At 40.6% G+C, this 20,980-nt stretch overlaps 1 protein-coding gene across 9 annotated transcripts in view; it reads left to right on the forward strand.

Moving 5' to 3' along the window:
• LOC117760046 (unconventional myosin-IXb) overlaps window positions 1-20,980 on the forward strand; it is a 55,845-nt gene that overhangs the window by 17,433 nt on the left and 17,432 nt on the right. For all 9 annotated transcript variants that reach the window (XR_004613604.1, XM_034582751.1, XM_034582753.1 and 6 more), the window contains exons 2-8: window positions 3,748-3,968; window positions 4,101-4,320; window positions 4,544-5,053; window positions 14,965-15,059; window positions 18,423-18,485; window positions 19,865-19,964; window positions 20,787-20,887. Coding sequence is in view for 8 of the 9 variants with exons in the window: in XM_034582751.1 (XP_034438642.1) it covers window positions 3,811-3,968; window positions 4,101-4,320; window positions 4,544-5,053; window positions 14,965-15,059; window positions 18,423-18,485; window positions 19,865-19,964; window positions 20,787-20,887 (1,247 nt within the window). In the remaining variant the exon portion in view is untranslated. The remainder of the gene's footprint in view (window positions 1-3,747; window positions 3,969-4,100; window positions 4,321-4,543; window positions 5,054-14,964; window positions 15,060-18,422; window positions 18,486-19,864; window positions 19,965-20,786; window positions 20,888-20,980) is intronic.

Raw genomic sequence — 20,980 nt, forward strand, 5'->3', positions numbered from 1 at the left:
TGAAAATGTCATCAGTCTGGCAAAAATAATCTGACACTGTCAGTAAATTGAGTTTGGGGTTAACTTGTAGGTATATGAAGAAGTAAGATTGTACGATTATTTGAGTGGAAATTACAGAGTAGTGTTGGCCCTATATAGTTTTGCACTGCTACTGCACAGTAGATTGTGGTGTGGAAAGCTGCTTTACTGCCTGGAAACAACTGCTCTCTTTCAAGAGTTGGTTTTATGAGACGAGAACACGGACGTGTGATGTCACTAGAACTAAGTTATGCTTTGAAATCTTTATCTTAAACTTTAACAGAAGAGCATGTAAAAGTTCTGACTAGAGCCTGGCAGATTTATCAGTTGATTGATAAAAATCAGGTGATATGAGCCTTTCACAGACATATCAGTATCAGCGTTTATGTTTGCTGAATAAACAATGTAGAAAAGATGTGCTATCATGTTTACATTTTACTAAACAAATGTATATTTTCTTATATTATCTTTTTATTTACAGTTATTTAGAATAAGGTTTAGGATTGAACTGTAAAATATAAAGCCTCAATAACATTTCTTTCTCATAAGGGTTTCATAATGACATCTTTAGAATAATCTTTTAGCATAAATATATTGGTATCCAAAATTGTTTACTCTTTATCAGCCCCAATAATTCATGTTGGTCAGGACAATGTTGTCTCCAGTCAGTTTTATGGCATCGATGGCAGTCTTGTGATTCATCAGAAAGACGTTTGTCCTTTAGTTTCTTTAGAGTTTGGTACGTCCTGAAGGCGGCTTCACCTCAGAGAGGAAATCGTTGATATCCGTAGTAAGGACTGAACAAATCTCTTCTGTGTTCTCAGTTAATGGTCTGCTCTGATGCTACAAGACCTTTTGTGTGGGTCGTTTGCGAGGAGAGAAAATTAAGTTATCCATGGATAAGTTGTTGTGGTGAAGAGTTCTACGTCAAACATCACTGTAGGCGTCATTAAACCACTGTGGTTTACCATAAGTTGCTATCATTGAGCGGAAGGGTTCAATTTCTGTGCAGAATCTTCAGCTGCGACGTCAGTTTCAGTGGCGACGGTTCTGCACACGTGAGGTGATAACAGTTTGCAGCAGTGTTATTAAATGCAAGTCATCGCCACCACTGATGCAGATGTCTGAGTCCTGTACCCAGGCTCATGTGCTTTCTAGAGCAACAGGAATACAACTCTGTTTTTTATTTTGAAATGGAATTTTTTTTTTTATGTCTCTGACCTAGTCTGATGACTGATGTTTATTTTTAGATGCAAGAAAACAGCATAAACTGGAAATTTGCTGCATTTAACAATTGACTTTCTCTCATTCAAATATCATCCAGTTGAAGTTTGTTTTTATCATCTTAAAATGTTTCATTGTAAATGTCATATAATGTGGTGCTACTTTTTATTTTAACATTCTTGCTTCGAAATTTTTGTTTCATGTCTTCCTCTGGGCACATGTCACTGTTAGCAGCTGTTTTAGCATCAGCTGAGGAAAGTTTAGCCTCCCTATGTATTCAACTAAGATTAAAATGTTGAGATATTTATGGGTTGGGCACGATTTGACTGCAGACAGACAAATTAAACCCTGTCTTGTGTGTGTTGAGTGATTATTCTCCATGTTACAATACAGATACTGTTTTTCTGTGTTATTTAGCTTTTTGTTATCATTTAATCTCACTGATCAGGCACAGTTTGGTCAGCTCTTTCATCACAACCGTTAAAATGAAATCATTACTGTACCAGTGGTTTGCAGAATTAAAGGTTATATATATATGATATTCACTGAAAATAGATGTTGCACTAGCACCAGCTAATCTGCAACATCTCCCTCCTCTCTTTGAGAGTCTGAGCATCTATGTGAAATGCTTTAGTGATAATATTATGTTTTAAAACTTATTTTAAGGCTGTGCTAAGTCTTGCAGCCCTGAGGACAGCACACTCCCCCAACGGGCTTGCATTGCAGCTAGGTAGCATGTCAAGTGTCAACAGTTTTAAGATGCAATACGTAGCCCCTATATTGTATAAAAATAAGTCGAAGCTGGGTTTTTGGCTTAACAGCACTGTGGTGGTCAGGTGAAAGGTGTGTGCAGTGTCCGTGTGCTCTAAAAGACGTTACCATATGGAAAAATTGTGTCAATAGTGTCATTTTAACGTGACTTGAGATAGAAGTTGGAGCCATCTTGGGTTATAAATGTCGGGTGGGGCAACAGTTTCATAGGGATGGACTCATATGCACTAACATGAATGTGTACCCGGACTGGTTACCAAAATAAAGAATAAAGAGGGTCGGATATCAACACACACAGTGTGACCTAATTCTGTTCTCAGGATGCATTTACTCCACTATATCTACACATACATAGTAGTTGGCTGTTACATTAATGTTTAAAATGGAATATAGAATCATTTGCAGTTAAATAATAATATTTGACAGATCAATACAAGTCTATTTTGTGTAATAAGCAATTTTATTCTGTAAATAAATAGTAGACCCATATATGGATGTCCCTTGATACACGTCTTTTTTCAAATGATAATTTAAAGCCTAAATGGTAACCAGGGCAGTAGTTAACCAAAGGAAATTGTGGCTGACTGAAATTATACCTTCTACTCAACTAATTGATTGGTGTTATCTCTCCATTTAATAAATCAACCACAGTGCCCCATCCACTCCACCTGCTTGCCTAGTCAGTATAAATTAATCATAAATTCACATACATAGCATTTAATTGCAGTTGACAGATCATTCTAACGGGTCTTGTTGGTTGTTGTTGGTATGCAAAAAGCTCTATGCAAAGTTTCAACTGTTGGGTCATCAGCAAAATGAAGTCATACCAACAACGACCTAAACATTTTGTTAATTAGTTTGGAGCAGAATCTGGGTAAACGTTTAGTAAATGTTATAAATTGAAACATTTTAAAGTTCTGAACTCAAAATGAGAGTTTTGTCATACCAGGGCATCTAGACAAACCAATTAACCAGTGGAACAGGAGGCTACATTTGTTAACCTCACACTTCTCACAACATGGTGCTTGATTTCTCACCTTACATTCTGTGGTTTCTCACTCAATTCCTCTTCTGAAACAATTCATCTGTGATTGGTAAATGTTAGACACACTCTCAGTTTGTGTTGGAGTATATTTCTGACATTTCCCAGATCCACATAAATGTAACATCTGTTTATGATAAATCACTCGTTAGAAGGAAAGAGGCTTAGTAGAGTACATAACCTGATAGGAAACTGCCTCAAAAATAGGCAACACATCATTTTTGAGGCCTGTGTCATATAAACTTTTACATTTACTTGTTTGGCCTCACCCATATCTCTCTTGAAGAGTTGCATAATGTGCCAAACCTAAAACTCAGTGTATCAGATTCCAAGGATGAGATTTCTGTTTGGTTTGAGACTTTGTTTAAAAGTCAACTATTTTGTTTGCGTTTTAAAATGGTTGCTCGGACCGGCAATGACACATTGTTTGGGCATTTGTTTAGGCTCTCAGGAAGCTGTAATGCTTTATATTGGAAACCTCTCTCTGTTTAAGATTTTTTTATTGGATTTCTACTGGCAATACACCAGTGCTGAGAGTTTAGTTGAATAGATAATGGGTGGCTTGAAAGTCACTCTTCACTCTTTTATTGACTTTTTTAGTTATAAACTCACTTTTGTCTCTATTATGGTCCAGTGTCAATATTCATACTTGTCAGACTGATAATGGTTATCAAACAACCTGTAATTTCCAGGTGCTGCGTGGTGAGAGGGAGACATTGGGTGCGGCATGCTGAGGCCACTCCCCCTGGCTCAGGATGAGTGTCAGAGATGGCGCTGCCACCATGGCAACGATCGCAGGTGGAGGAGGAGGGGGGAATGGGCCAGCTAACCTTAACGATCACGATGACCGCTCGTACCTGCTCCAGATTTACCCACGACTGACTGCCCAGCCCTCCAACTGCTGCAACCTCAGGTGAGTGTTCCACAATGTTACTGCTAAAGAACTGGTTTTATTTTCATCTAAAACTAATTTTCTGTATTATTTCATAAAAAACAACAACATTTAGTATTGATCAGACTGTAAATTCTTCTATCAATTAATCAGAGTGCAGAAGGATGCAACAGCAGCCTCTGTGATCACGGATGCTGCCACTGTGCTGGGGCTGGACCCTGGTCGTCTGTATGTGCTGGCGGAGGTGAAGGAATGTGGTGGCGAGGAGTGGGTGCTGGAGGCCGGAGACCAGCCAGTACAGAGGTTTCTGCTGTGGCCTCGGAAAGCCCAAGAGCAACACCATCAGAGACTCGGCTTTTACTTCTTACTGCAGGTAGAGTTGAAAGAACACACTTCACTTTTCTGTCAACCAGTGGATGTAAACCACTGAGAAAAATCCTCTCACTGCCAGACTGTTCCTCTTTGACATTTTAGTAATTTTCAGTGAGAAACAACAAACAAGTTTAACACATTGTCACCCGTTATTTTTATCTACTTCATAAAGATAGTGTGTCAACAGTAAACAACCCATTTTTCTTTTCTTTTCTCTGACCCAGGAGAGGAACCATGATGGTACTATTCATTATGTCCACCTCCCTACTGTGACCAAGGAGCAGGAGGTACAGCGGCTAGCTGCCAGGGGTTTCCTGCCACCCCCACAGGATGACTTTGCAGACCTCTGCAACCTGCCCGCCCTCAATGAGGACAGGATATTAAATAACCTGCGCACACGTTTTTACAAGAAAAAGATCTACACTTATGCAGGCAGCATCCTGATCGCCATCAACCCCTTCAAGTTCTTGCCAATCTACAACCCTAAGTATGTCAAGATGTACGAGAACCACCAGCTGGGTAAATTGGAGCCTCATATTTTTGCTATCGCAGACGTGGCATACTATGCCATGCTCAGGAAGAGAGTCAACCAGTGCATCGTCATCTCTGGGGAAAGTGGCTCAGGCAAGACCCAGAGTACCAACTTCCTGATCCACTGTCTGACCGCACTCAGCCAGAAGGGTTATGCCAGTGGGGTGGAGAGGACCATACTGGGGGCTGGACCAGTCTTGGAGGTAAGACGTGAGATGACAGATGTGCTAACATCTGTGGTATAAAAGATGGTGTTGGTCTTGTATAAGGGCAAAACAAAGAATGAAACAAGTGTGTGGTGATTCTCCATGAGCTCTGAGCGTTTCATCCGTTTGACTCATCAGTCACATGGAAATCATCTCATATCACGTGTATCAAATATTTAGTATCCCAGAGTTATTTACGTTTTTGCTATTCATGCTATTCATGCTTGGTGTCCATTCTGCAGTAGCTTCAGTCAGGTGTGAAAAGTATCACTGTTTTGAATAAACCAGATCTAACAATGACAGCTATTCACCAACTGACTCATCATATTCACACACACACACACACACACACACACACACACACACACACACACACACACACAGGATGTATGTGTAGTGTAATCATAAAAATCATATAAAGGTATCAAAGCCCGTTCTGCAAAGAGCAAATGTATTTTCAGTGACTTAATGGCTCTTTAGCTCAGGGGCTGAGGTTATGGGCCATAAGGAAACGAGTACAGTGTAAAACCCTTTAGCATTAAGACTGGTGTACTCAGAAAGAAGAAATGAAAAAGAGGATGGGAAGTTGCACCATAAACCTTTTCATGTGGCCTCTTGTCTTTGAAAACGCTGTGTGGGAATCTAGAGGAGACAGGGTTGTTTGTTTGTTCTCCGTGTCTCTGTAGTTTAGAGCAAACAGTGATGTTTATGAACTTATACTTCCAATCAACGCGCTAATCTTTACCTTGTTGGCTAAATGTTCTTGGAACAATATTTTCTAGATTCTGTTTGAAAAACATAAATGTCATTTGGAGCTGTTGTTGAACAAACACTGGTGTTTCTTTGTTGCCGCATTGGTCAGGTGACTGCGCTTCTCTTCCTGCTTTGAGAAAATACAAGCTTGTACTGACTTGTTCTCTACAACCGCTGACAGGACAGAGTAAACCAAAGCTACAGACAAACTGAGACGGTAAACCTTGTGTCAGTTAAAGAGACAGGAGCTGTGGGGGAAATGTAATAGATTTTTCTATGATATTATTCTCACTGCAGTGTTAAGGCCAGCTGGCTGTTAATGTAGGTGCTCATTTTGCAGACTGTGAACAGGCAGACGCCGGCAGTCTGATCGTCTGAGTCAGACAGGCTGTTGACGTTGCTTAGTTGTCTGATTAATCACGGTGACTGTCTCAATGGTGCACAGGGTAAGGCAGCGCTAATCAGACTAATCACACCAACAGAATAAACATCTTTTCTCACTTACGACTTAACATTGAAAACACACATTTCACATTATGTCAAAACATCATAAACTGTAGGGCTGCAACTAACATTTAGAAATTACCAAAATCAATATCTTCTTATTGTTCTCTCAATTAAACAATCAATTACTTTGTCTATAGATTGTGTATTATCACGTATATAGTTTTGTCAATTAAATGCAATAAATCTTCATATTTTACAAGCTAGAACTTATTACAACTTACATTATTCAACTTTGATTATTTGTCCCTTATGCAGCACACAGTGAAACCGTCAGGGTTAATTAAAAACAGACAAAACAAATATGGGCAGACAAGAAGACCACTGTTGTTTGTTTGTTTGTTTATATTTTCAGCAGGATTATGCAAAAAGTGCTTCACTGATCTGCACCAAACTTGATAGAGGGATCTGGCTGGGTAGAACCCATTAAGCCAGTTAAAGGAGCGTTTTTTACGATTTTTCTCTTTCTCTCAGCATTTCATGTCAATAATGTTTGGATCTTGATGTTAAAAGCTGATATTTATGTTGCTGAGAATTGACAATTTGACAATTACATTACTTCCATTTTCTTTGTATTTTTCTATTGTTAGAGCTACACAGACCTGGAGGACTGTTTGGCTTTGGCGGTGGTATAAAAGCTCCACAGACTGGCATTTTAGTTTAACAAGTAATGGTTGCATCATGAGAAGTCAGTTATTACACTGCATTGTTTTGTACTTTAGTTTAATCCCTGAGCTGTGTTGCAAAAACAGAGTTGACTTTGTTTTGTTAATTTTTTTTGTCCCTGTAATGAAAAACAAGGTCTCCTCTACTTTCACATATGGAAGAATTTACCTCAGACTTCAAGCAGGGTTGTTATTATTGTGAAGTAATTTTCAGCTTTCAACATCCCTCCCCCTCTCTTATAAGGAACAGTCCATTGTGAGAGTAGTTTCAAAATGTACTCATACAATGCATATCTTCAACACTGGACAATTAGACTGCCCTGCAGTTGTTGCTCAGATGAATTAAGCATAATGTTTTGTGTGTGTGTTGGTAGTGTACTGGGTGGCATGAAAGTGTGCGACCCCAGGCTGCACAATCATCTGACCATCATGTAGACAAAAAGCAGAAATGCCTGTACTAGTTTCAGTTCTACAGCCTTCCTTGGAGTGGAGAACTAATTACTCTCAGGCTGATCTGGAAGTAAATCTCCACATATTTTTCTGTTTTATTCACAGTAATGTAGCTAAGAATAGACCTTATAGCCAGGAAAGCCGTGAGAGGAATGTGGTTTATTCAAAGTACAAAATGTTTTGGAAAAGTGAAAAACCCCTGATCCGTAAAAGTTCACTGGAACACTCAATACTATCTAATAAAAAAATAAGGAAACAGAAGTTTGATAGAAACTGGCCACATTTAGTTGTATTACTGACAATAATACAGGGAGGGCAGCTACAGTAAGTTGCACCCATTGTGTATCCATCCATCCATCGTCTGTCATTTCCCTAGCAACTCCACACTCGCTGACTCAGTACTGCACCTTTCATTCACTGAACTGCTGCTCCCTTCACATGCATGTGAATAAGCACCTTCTGAAAGCATCGGTCCCTTGATGTGTGTCACTCTGTCAGTCCTCAGTTCTGGGTGGCTGATGGAGGGAGGCAGGGGGAAGTGAAGGAGAGATTTTCCTCTCCATCAGCAGAGTTCTGGTCCCTTTGGCAGACGCACTGCCACTCTGGTTTTCTCTCCCAGAATTGTGTGTGTGTTTTGCGTGTGTAGTGCGTGTATGTGTCAGCCCAGTCCAGAGCTGTGGTTGAAGGGGCAGACAGGGAGACGGGTTTAGGTTTGCTGGCCTGGTCAGTTGAGGAAGTGGAGACACGATTCCATGTCTGACCCGACTGTCAATCATCCTGGCTACTGAACAGATGTACGATTCAGCTCTGAGTATCACAGCATCCACATGTCATCAGACAAGTTTAAGGAAGCTATTTCTTTTTCCACAATGTTATGTGCTAAGAGACCCTCCTAGATCGTAGTTGTTAAAAAAAGACTTGTTTGACAACCACCCCCAGCTCCTGCAGCACGCTCTTAAGATGGCTGACATGAAACAAAAGTTCCTTTTACAGAGGAAGCAATAACTCCTCTAAAACTATGTTCCCTGCAGTTTCTCTCCACTCAAAAAGTCTACCTCTGGTGGTTGTTTCCTGACAACTTCCAGTCCAGACGTTATATATGGAGCGTAGATTTCTATTTTTAGACAGGTTCACTGAAGTTGAGCTGTTTTACTTTGTAGTTTATTCTTTTTGTCTTGGAAGCTTATCAGGTTACAGTGGTGGAAAATGCAAAGTGTGTGTGTGTGTGTGTGTGTGTGTGTGTGTGTGTGGATCCTGAAGCTATAGGGGAGGTCTTCAGGCCCGGGTCACATTTTGAGGAGATGAGCTCATCGTGTGTGGTGCCGGACTCTGGCTGTGGGCTGTGTTGCTGGCAGAGTGAATGGTCCCAACCTGAAACCATATGGGAAAGCCTTTGCCCTACTTTAGGGCTTTGCTGCAGTTTGAACAAATGGGCTTCTACCCGGCTAAAAATGACGATTTCACTTGTGAACTGGTCAAACTGGTTGATCATCTTTTACATGTTGTTTTTTTTTGGTGTCTCCATTTTCATTTAACCAGGCTGTGAAGCCCATTTATTCTTTATGTCAGCAAGGTCCTCCTCGGTGAGAGAGCTGACACATGGGAGGCAACATATTAGAGTTATGTGTCTGTAGTCCGGAAATTCAGATCAAGTTTTCCCTGTTACTGTGTATTTATAAGACAACTGTTTGACTAACATTTCCTTGATTCATTCCTGCTCTGAAAACTAAAATTTAACAATTTTAACTAAAAGAGAGAAATCAACAGCAGAACAAGCCTGAAATTATTTAGAAAATACTGCCCTGGTCTTTGGAGCAAATAAAAGCAAATCATCAGAAGACCTGAGTAGCCTGTTTCTAAAGTATCGGTTGTCATTGTGAATCATACGGCCTTGTACTATGACCTATTTCTAACAAGACAGGAAGTAGTTTTAGCCAGACACCTCTGACACACCTTTCTTGCTCATAAGCATTTAATGTTTGGTATGATGCAAGTCATGACTTATTTTTCATTTCTTTCTCATTTGCTTTCAAGGTCAATGTTTCCATTGATGTTATTGACTTAAGTGGTGAAGAAGAGCCCAAAATAGCAAGACTGATGTTAACATTTTTGTACAACTGTATCTCACAGTAAAGTCAAAGTTTTCACTGAGATAAACTGGACTTAGTAACTACAATATAACCTCCTAGTTGTTGCATATTTATGTTAAACCTCTCTTGCTTAGTTCCCCGTCTCCTCCATTCCATCATGTCTCACAACTTCAGACAGGAAGTTCCTATCATCCGGAACCCTCTTTAACAGGAAGCGCCTACGACACGGGAAGTAGCAGCAGCAGTTCTCGCTGCCCCTAGCTCAGAGCCTCGAGGGGCGTGGAGAGACCCAAGTATTGTATTGTTTTTCAGGAAGTGCAGAGGAGTAACTGGCCATTCTGTCTGCTGATCCATTGTTTATCTCTTAGTTATGGGTTGCACCGCTTTATTCCTCAGCTATATTTGGTCAGGCTGGGTGGCATTGTGAGTCTTGGGAAAAGCTGGCATTACTGGGTTTAAGTTGCTGCATCATGCGCACGCGTCATTCATCTCAAACACACACACACACAGACAAAGTTCTTACTGTAATCATATCATGCAGAATCATATTAAAGAGTAGAACATGCTGTTCCTTACAGGCTGAATACAGCTTACATGTAGCAGCATGCTGCAGGCCACTTCAGGGTCTAATAATGGTACCGTGACCACACCACAAGCTGGAGTTTGATGTGGGACCCATCTAGACATGGGTGGAGCAGCTTGAAATGGCTCCAATCTGGTAAAACACCAGACCACAAGAGGAGCAAAACTGGTGCCTGAAAACTTAATCTCCTGGTTGTGTTTCTTTTACTCTATTGTGAATCTTGTTCTTCTGCTTGTAACTGTGATGAAGCTAATGTTAGTGCATGGAAGCGTTTGACCTGATTTTCTGCCTTTGCTTATAATGGCTGTCATCTGTTACAATCAACTACTGCATACTGAATCAATTACAATTTTTTCCCCTCGCAACCAACACTGCCACCACTGTATTTCCACTATGCAGTTGTCATGCAACACAAGTTAGTTTGTTTCCACTGAAGTTGATAATGGCTTTGCCGTTATTACCTCCACCAAGGAGGTTATGTTTCTGTCCGGGGTTGGTTGTTCAATTGTCTGTCTGTTAGTTTGCAGAATACTGAAAAACTACTGGATGGATTGCTAGGGAACTTCGTGTAAGAATGTGATATGGGTCAGGAAATAACCAATTTAAGTTTAGTGCAGATCCAGGAATTTTCTTTTCTTTCTGTACCATCATGATCAACATCTTTATTGATTTCTAATAGAAAAACTCAAATTAGGCATGTTGAGAGGACTGGCATTTGTGTGTGTGTGTGTGTGTGTGTGTGTGTGTGTGTGTGTGTGTGTGTGTGTGTGTGTGTGTGTGTGTGTGTGTGTGTGTGTGTGTGTGTGTGTGTGTGTGTGTGTGTGTGTGTGTGTGTGTGTGTGTGTGTGTGTGTGTGTGTGTGTGTGTGTGTGTGTGTGTAATTTGGTGCAGATCCAAATAAACATCTGGATCTAGTGAACTTAAATGTGGTCTCATAAGGGGATTGTTAGCCCTTTTATTTGATTATCTTCTCTTTGTAAATGTGTAGTTTGTCTAGGTATGTCATTATCAGTTAGTCAGCATGAAACTCAGTGATGTTCAGTGTAAATATGCTGTATTACAGTGAAAAGCAGCAAATCCTTCACGTTTGCGATGCTTGAACAAAATTGTTTGATTTATTATTTAAGTAATAAACAGTTAAAGTACTGCCATATCATTCTGTTGAACACAATAAAGAATATAGAAATATTAGTTTCTGATCTTCATGCAGTAAATTCATGAAATGCTTCAGTATGACCATATCATCAGAACATTCAACATTTTGAATCTAAGCACCAGCCCCTTTAAGCACTGTTGATGCCATTATTGTACCTCAAAGAATCAATTCTTTGTTAACAATTCAGTTGAGTTAAGCTCAAGGGGTTTAAGTGTAGTCGGTGGGATATAGTGGCAGCTTGAAGCATGGCCAAGCATAGAAGAGGAACTGTGTAGAGACGCAGTTGCATTCATTCACTGCCAACATCATGTGATCTCACCAAAGCATTTTTTCACATTCAGGACAACAACAAACAGTGATTATTTTGTCACTAAATACCATTGATGTTTGGCCTCAACATTACAGCTAGGGTGATTATATAGCTCATTACCCTCCTGCAGGGGTTCACCGGTTTATCCTGTAATTAAACAGCATATCAATATATTGGCCTTAAGGACCATGATTTATTTTAGTTGTCTGTGTTAAAAGTGTCTGCCACTGAACGAGTGAGCATGTCCATGTGAAGGTTTGATGAGTTTTCTATGCTGGCCTGCTGTTGTCCTCTGTGAATGTGGGAACCGTTTTTTGGCAGTTGGACTATTGAGTCCTTTTGTGAGTGTATCCCTGCTGTAGTGAGGTGTCGGTGTCGAAGCCTTGGCAGAGCCTGTGGAAAAGTTTAACTGAAGCTCTTTTGAGCACCACTTTTAAAGGATGCAGCAAAACCTCCATGTTATAGTAGTAAGACCAAGTACAAGCAAAAGTCGAGTTTGAATCTGCATCCATTTGCACACACTGAAACTTCTTTTTTCATCAGGAACCATGAAGTATTCTCTGAGAAATCAATGAAAATATTTTTAAATATGCAAGATTACGCAAATTAAAAAAAAGTGTCAAATATTTCCTGGTCCCTGCCCCCTGATCCGAATCTGCACCGGAATTTAATGGCTTCTTCTACGACCCATATTGCATCCTTTCACCAAGTTTCATGATAATCTGTTCTGTAGGTTTCCTGGTATCCTGCTTACTGACAAACAAACAAACAAACGCTGTAAACATAACCTCCTAGGTGTAGTTAACTAAAAAGAGTATGGGGACAAGTGTGACGACCCACGAGACACAAAAACTTGTTTCTGTGGAGACTCGACAGCAAATTTAATTTGTTGTTTGCTTGAACATCTTATCTTGTGTACACCATAACACTGTTCCCTTTCACATGTTCTTTTATTTGTTCCTGTTTGTGCAAGGCCTAACATTTAATGTCATTTTAAAGTATATAATTTATACTTTCACATCTCTGCCCCACTTGCTTGTTGAGACACACAACTCGTAAACTCCACTGTTCTCAAGACACTCCCCTGTGTGTGTGTGTGTGTGTGTGTGTGTGTGTGTGTGTGTGTGTGTGTGTGTGTGTGTGTGTGTGTGTGTGTGTGTGTGTGTGTGTGTGTGTGTGTGTGTGTGTGTGTGTGAGAGGAGGATATGATACTTTATTCTTGTACGTCTGGCTCTGTTGAAGTAGAAATATTTGAGGGAGCAGGCTGCCAGAGGTGACAGCTCACCACTGAAAGGAATCAGTTAAAACAGTGTCGGACGTCATGAAATGGTCCCTAGCTATTCATACTCGCAGCATGCACACACTGCAGAATGCTAAACCACCCTGCTGTCTGTTTGTGACCTATCTCTCTCTTCTTCTTTACTTCTCACTCTTTCTTCACTCTTTTTCTTCCATAGCTACCCGTTACAGCACCCGTATTTCATAAGAATGCAGATCAGACCACGTTTCTCGCAGGACATGGTTTGGCAAGCTGTCGCTCCGTTTCCTCATACCTGCTGAGCCTTCCAGCCAATTAGATCACTCACCAATGGGCATGTTCGAATACGAATGATGCAGTGACATGTTTAGCATTCCCTCCATGCTACAGTGGTCTGGGCTTTGCAGAGATTTCCAAGGGTTTTGTTTTCTTGGCTGCAATGTTTGTTTAGTAAAGATGATCAAGACAGTACTGGGCACTGTGGGCAGCACTGAGCAGTGAGACTCTCTGGAGAAAGAGCACCAAAACACGCTTTACTGAGCCTCAAAGCTGGAACAGTGATGGCTTTGTACCCTTTAAGCACATTTGATATATTTAGAATAAATCTACAGTTTTACACATTATGTACCTACATGCTAATGACAAAACTTTACATACACATAGAATAATTTGTGATATATACACACGGAGTAAAAAAAACGAGCGAGCAAGACATCCCAGAAAATGAGAGGGTGGGTAGGAGCCTTGTCTGAGCAAGTCCAAGTCAACTGAAGATAAAATATTCTGTTCTCTGATAAGAAAAAAATAGTATCTCTTTCATCAAGAACAGCTCTTGCCTCATACTTCCCTGAAATACTATCTGATAATGACATTTTGTTTGTACACAGAGAAAATAAAGGTTAGTTGTTATATTGGTGCAAATTGGTAAAGAGTAAAGAAAAGTTTTAGTAATACAAGAAAATGTATGTAAATCTAGGAAGCCAGGCATGCTGGAGCCGAGGAATTGAAAATAGGTCAACAGTCCGTCCTAAGGAATCTCAATCAGACCCTGTGTGTTTGTGCCCCCTAACTCTAATCATGCCCAACACCACTGTATCAAATTCACCCTGCAATCTCCTATTTAACATGCACTGAATCAACTTCCCCTGTGGTGGCCTTTTGTTGAGTGTCTGTGTGTGTGTGTGTGTATCTGTCTTTCTGTAACCATGGGAGCATGTGCATCATGAAGGGGGGGGGAAAAGAGTGCTATTCTGTTACCGTATCAGTGCAATAAACCCCTGGCTGGGTTAGCATGAGCCTGAGGCCTGGAGAGTAACCCTGGTCCTCTCTGTCTGCTATACAGAGAACGGCTGTCCCAACCTCATTTATCATCACTGACCTATGCTCTCTCTCTCTCTCTCTCTCTGTCTCTCTGTCTCTCTCTCTCTGTGTCTATTTCTCTCTCTCTCTGTGTCTATTTCCCTCTCTCTATCTCTCTATCTCTCTATAGCTCTCTCTCTCTCCTACTCTCTCACACACACACACACACACACACACACACACTGATCAAGAGAATGAGGGGGAAAGGGTCTTCAAGGAGTGAAAAGAAAGAGATGGATGGCAAGAGAGTGAGAGGAGGACAAGAGGGGACAACGAGTTGCAGATGCTCACCCCCCCTAAAACCCCAAAGACACACACACACATGGTCCCACCCCCTTCTGTGGTCTCAGCTGCTGTTTAAAAACAAGATTTAACCCCTGCACTATCCAGTTTCTTTGTTACCATGGTGATTTGTTGCTGTTGTTGACTCCAGTAAGGGTGCTGAAAGATCTGCTGACTCAAAGGTGCACTCAGTTTTGTTGTTGCACCTCCATGTTAGGTTTGAATCTCGGCACATTTCACAGTTGGTTTTCAAAACATCAATAGTGACCAAGGCTTAAAAATCAAGCCTGATGCGATGCTCCGAAATCATTAGCGGCTTTTATTCTACGTGTGTCTTTATCTAAATCATTTTGATTGATATGGTAAAAATATCAAGAGGTAAAACAGCTGTGGTAACTTTGCATTAGTCTGGATAAGTTGTTGATTTGTATCTGTGTATGTTTTTGACTTAATCCCTTAAATTTAACATGTGTTTGTGTCCTTTGTTGTTTTTGCTAGGCCTTTGGAAATGCCAAGACGGCACACAACAACAACTCCAGCCGCTTTGGTAAATTTATCCAGGTTAACTATCTGGAGAGTGGAGTGGTCCGAGGGTGAGTAATTAAAACCGGCTCCGTGTGTGTGTTTGTTTGTGTCTTTGCAATTAACTACTTTCGAATTACCATGCACAAACCTTAAATGTTTTATGTTCTGTATCTTCCTCCTTTTGCTCGTCATCACGGTCGTCTACCTCTATAATCTCTTCCTCTTTGCTCTTGTTACTGCTGGTCATGTGGTTCCTCATCTGTGCAGTGTGTGTTTATGTTTGTGTGGGCACCGAAACTTTCAACCACTAGCATGTCCTTCCTTTTTCTCAGCATTCAAACTCTGGTTAGTAGCTGCATCAAAGTCTGGTTGGCTGTGTCACTTCCTCAGTTCCTCATCAAGAGAGCGGAACAGCTGCTCAGAATAATGTCTTAAAAAAGACGACACGTTATAGAAGGGTCAGGAGATGAATGGCTGTGGAGAACATTCTATACGCTATGTGGACTATAGACAGACAGGATGGGATTTTTCACACGGGTGTATATGCTGAAGTTTCACTCTATAAATAAAATATCATTTGAAGTGTGCAAATGCCTGTGGCGACAGCTGCTAAGCTCCACAGTAAGTGGGCATCCCCGACCTGATTATCCCCTGATGGCACCAAGTCACATTGTGCTCTATTGATTTTCTTACCCTGAGAATGGTTTGTAAACCAATCCTGAGAGTGTCTCTTTGGCGGTTGGGGCTTTTCTGTGCTACAGACTAGTTCCTCCCTGAATAACAGAGTGTGACTATGAAACTTAAGTTTAAAATTCTAGCTAATTTAGCTTCTTGCTAAGGCTAGTTTTAACTTATAAGCCTGTCACATTGTCATGTGTTTCTGTCCCAGTGTCAGTGCTTGTAACGTGGCTGCGTCATGTGACAAAAAAGATTAAAAGACCATGTCTGAAAATAAATAATAATTATTCATGTTGATGATGCATTGTGTTAGATCCCCATTTCTTATTTCATGGACCATTGGAAATTTTCGTGGTAAGGCATAATAGTGATAACTATATTTATTTGTAATTATCTTATCTTTATCCATAACAATAATTATTGTTACTTCCATTAATGTTATTATTCGGTCAACCTTAAAGTGAACTCGCTTAGATCAGTAGTTCCCAAACGAGGAAAACATTTTTTTTGTTGAAAAAGCATAATTATTACAAAAGACAAAAGCTAGTAGTTACATTTACAACAGTGCAAATAACCATGCAAATAAAAAACATATCTGCTTTCCACGTACCTTTTGTACTCACATGACCCTTCAGGTGGTTATGACTGATTAGTGGCAGTATCAGTTGCAGCAGATCAGTTTACAGCAACACAGGAAACGTTTGCACTAGGTGATTTTTTTTTTGTTGCAAACTAGCTTAAATCAATATCCTTTGTGTCCTTCAACCAGCTCCTGTAATAATGTGGCTTGTATGTCCCTTTCACTGTTATTTCTGGGAATGGTAGTTGGGAACGTCTCACTTGGACAAGGAAATATTAAAAACTAAAACACCTCACATAGTTACCTCCAGGTTACGTGTTCGAGAAAACCTCTGCTTCACACCAGTAAAGTATTCAGAGGATCACGACAGCCCTGCTCTGTAGACTTAACAAAGACTGCCTGTCTATCTTTCCATCTCCAGTGGCAGCCATTCAGACAGTCAATAGAGGAGATTAACAAAGGGAAGGCTGCTGTTCCACTCTGCTCTGCTTTCTGAGCAGACCCACTCACTGACAGACGGGATGTTTTTATGCTCTCTCTCTCTCACACTGACTCTCTGTGCGACTAATCCTTCCTCACTGGGACTGAGTGTAATGGAGCAGGACCATGACAAGCAACTCCCACTTTAGTGGAGGTGTAAAAAGGAGCTGGTGTATGAGTGACAGATGCCTGAGAGCTAACGTACTGTATGTGTGTGTTACTGTTCTCTAATCAGCTCGTATAAATAAAAAGCCAGCCTTACTTTTAGGTTAATATCACATTTACATATTGTTTCCTGTCGTGGCCCTTTGAGTTCATCAGGTATCCATCTTGTTGCTCAGAATCCATTGAGAACGACCTTCAAAAACATATGTATACTGTATATCATGATTTAAATATAAAATTCCTCCCACATGTACAAAAAACTCAAAGGAAACTGGTTCAAATTCCTTGTTTGGACGTTTTTCAAGAAGATGCAACATCAAGCAATACATGTTCTTATGGCTGATGTTTCTGTGGCTTTCTAAAAGCCTTTGATACAACTGATGTCTGATGCGATATGTTCAAAAAGTATTATCAGCTTAATATGAATTCCTGCCAGTCACTCAGGACATGCCAAAAGGCTGTGTCCTGTCTAAACATCGAATACATTTTCACCATAGCCAAGGAGGATATTTTTCCATTGGGGTTTGTCTGTTTCTAAGTTACTTTGCAGGATTGAGAATTATGGTGGGGTGGGGGCATGAGCCAAGGAAGAATAATCCAGTGGATCCAGGATTTTTTATTTCTTTAAAATGGTGAGATAGGGCGTTAGCCTTGGTAGAGGTATGCACTCTACGATCACCCTTCTAGTTAAACATATTTTGAACTTATTCTGTTAAAGATTAATCGTAACTATTCTTATGTTAAGATCAAATGGTATTTATTTGCGTATCTGTGGTCTTAGTCAACTAAAACAAATCTCAACATCGTTAATTGACTTCATAACAGTGAAAATTAAAAATGGCCACCAGTGGATCAGTACAGTAGATGCACAGTACGTCTATAGTTGAGGCATCAGTTTTAGCAGATGGACACCGCAACCTTTCTCACAGCACAGTTCTATTCTTAGTGTATCATGACAACTGGCGTCAGTGTTGTATTTGCTTGGCTATAGAAAAAAACAACTGTGACTGATTTGCAGTCTGATTTAGACCACCTAATGACCTTGGCCTGGTGCAGTGGGTAAATACAGCTACTTTTAAAACGGCAACTCTCATGACTGCAGAGGTCTGACAGTATAAAGCATACAGTACCTCTACCTCTGCAGCCGCCTGCCAGTGTCCCCAGTCCGTCTTTACTATACAATGGAGTTAAATAAATGAACACCAGAGTTGTCTGGTTTTTGCTGCGTGTCTGTCTGTGTGTTGCTACGTGTGTGATGTGTTGTGCCATGCATGGGACCCTATCTGAAAGCTTTGTTCACTCTTTGATTGATCCGGCCATCTGTCCTCATTTCCCCCTCCTGCTCCTCCCCTCGTTGTTTATTACCAACCCACTTTCACATGTGACCCGACAAAATCCACATACTCACAGAGAGACAGAGTTGAGTGACCCATAGTGTTAATTGATTAATCCTCTTTGTTTTTTTTCTTCATCCACTTTTCTCTTGTCCTCTTTTCTTTCCTCCTCATCTTTCTTTTCCTTTATTTAGGGCTGTGGTGGAGAAGTATCTCCTGGAGAAGTCTCGGCTGGTCTCCAGAGAGAAGAACGAGAGGTGAGGAGAGACGGGCAGGGTCTTAACCCATTGACCCCCACTGACCTTCATGGGGCCCTTTGTACAAACATGGGGAGTTTCTTTGCAGGAGCCTCTGACAGTTGGATATGAAGTTCAGCTGAAGGCTGCTGTCTTTAGTCTTTACACTTGTACACCCATATATACACATACTCACATATTGTTGCTGTCAGACTCCATTTTATTATCTCCATATTTTTGTTTATGTCATAAATCAATTCTGTTAGTCAGCCTTTACCTTTGTACATAAAAAAAATTCTTAACTAATCGGTATTAACTAGAGCTTGTGATATTCAGAATTTCCTTCACAAAATATAGTTTGGTTTGGCCTGTGATTACAGTTTTGTCTGAGTTAAAAATTACCTCGCTACACAAACAAATGATAAAGGGGAAAAAAATCCCTCTCCTGTCAGTCATTTCTGAGAGACACCGCCTCACTGGTCATGTCGTCACTTAATCTTCTGTCACGTTGCTGTTACTCACAGTGACATTCACTCTGTTCACTGAGAGACAGTCTGTAAGGAAAGAGAGAAAATCCTCCACTGTGTTTTCATTTTCTGTGTGATATAATCACTGAAGAATGAATCATTACCACTACTTATTTCTTACATTAGTGAAACCAACAGAACACCCTGACCCTACCAATATACTAGAGCAAAGCCTTATTCACAACACTGTGCTTTAACTGTTACTGACACAGGAAGACTTTTCCAAACATCACGAGTTTAGTTTGATCTCTTTCTAGTTTATATTTTCACAGATACACACAAACACTCATGAGTGTTGCTCTGTAATCCTGTTATCTACCACTGAACCGCTCAGCCAGCTCAGTTGATGCTTTGTTTAAAAACACACTGTAGCTTTTTGGTTGGTGTTATTATTCAGGCACTTCCTTTCCAGATTTCTCCAGCTGGTTTTGAAAAATGAAGTCACCTTTCATTGACAAACCTGCCTCTGTATCCTCCAGGCTATGACCAGTGTACTGTCAATAACAAGCTGCTGTTGACAGAGCTTCTTGCCTGTCGAGTCAGGGAGGAAATCTACTGTATGATGTCATCGTTTCTTAGTAATAGGTGTGGATCATTGCACTAATAGGCTGTCACCTGAGTATCTAATGTACCTTCCCATTGATACCACGCGTGGAAAACTGAGATTTACCTCGCTGCGCTCCATTGTCTTCTGTCTATTAGCTTTTTACAATGAGTTTTAGCAGCAAACAACCCCTCATTTATGACCACAAACATATCCACTGATAACCACTCCCCAGATCATCAGACAAACAGCATGATGGAAGCACATATGAATTAGTTTATCCAATGAAGTGATTGATTTTACATGTATCACTGTGTTGTTTTTTCCAGGAACTACCACGTGTTTTACTACCTGTTGTTGGGAGCCTCAGAGGAGGAGAGGAAGGAGTTTAAGCTGCTGCCGCCTGAAGAATACTTCTACCTCAAGCAGGTACAGTGCTGCGCTTCTGTTGCATCACATCCAGCAGTTTACACCCAATCCATTATTTTTATTTTTTTTTTAACTTAATTTCGCTAGTGCAGTGCCTGTTCTAAAAAATGCCTGTTTGGAATGGGCTGGTCGCTTGGCCTGTGGTGATGCTGGTTGCAGCTTTCTTTCTAAAACTGTTAAAATGATCCACAGAACCCCACAATGATTTGTTCACTTGTTTATTCAAAGTTCACAGAACCCCAAACTGGAAAATCAGTTGTTGTTGCTGTTGTCATGATCGACAACATCACTTTCGTTGAGTGTCAGCCGACGCAGCTACAGAGCACTGGTCGCCTGTTTATTTAAAGTTAATTAATATTAAATGAATCGCGTGTCCAAATCACAGCAAATGGGACACAACACTGCCAAGTGTGAAGCCGATAAGATGAAAGGCTTTGCGAGATATGCGAGCTACATACAGACAGAGATTCCTGAAATTAGTAGATAGATTTATTCTGCCTGCACTGTTTAGTCGGATCAATCTTATAAATATTCACTTCTACAACTCTAACCTGTTGTAATTCACTGTTCGTAGACCTGCTATTCATTCAGACTGTCAGGCCTCTGAATAAGCCGCTGTCTACAGTCCCTGTTCAGCGCGCACATGTGAACTGCATGTTAATCGAGCTGTCTTTGTTGTCTCACTCGTTAATATGCCTCTCTATCTTCACCTCTCTCCTTTCATTCGCCTCTGATCTTCCTGTTTATTTTTCCATTTCGTGTTATGCTTTCATTGTCTCATCTACATCGACTGCCCTACTAACTGTCTGTCTTTCCTCGCAGCAAAACTTTAAGATTGAGGATGAGGAAGATTTGCGTCATGACTTCGAAAGGCTGCAGCAGGCAATGGAGATGGTTGGCTTCCTTCCTGCCACCAAGAAACAGTAAGTGAACATGTCCAGTGTAATGCAGGAGCCTGCTATTCTTTCCCCCTCAGTCCTTAAAAAGTTATTTTGGTCGAAGCATCGAGTCATTTG

Source organism: Hippoglossus hippoglossus, chromosome 4 (assembly GCF_009819705.1).
Source record: "Hippoglossus hippoglossus isolate fHipHip1 chromosome 4, fHipHip1.pri, whole genome shotgun sequence".
Classification (NCBI taxonomy): domain Eukaryota; kingdom Metazoa; phylum Chordata; class Actinopteri; order Pleuronectiformes; family Pleuronectidae; genus Hippoglossus; species Hippoglossus hippoglossus.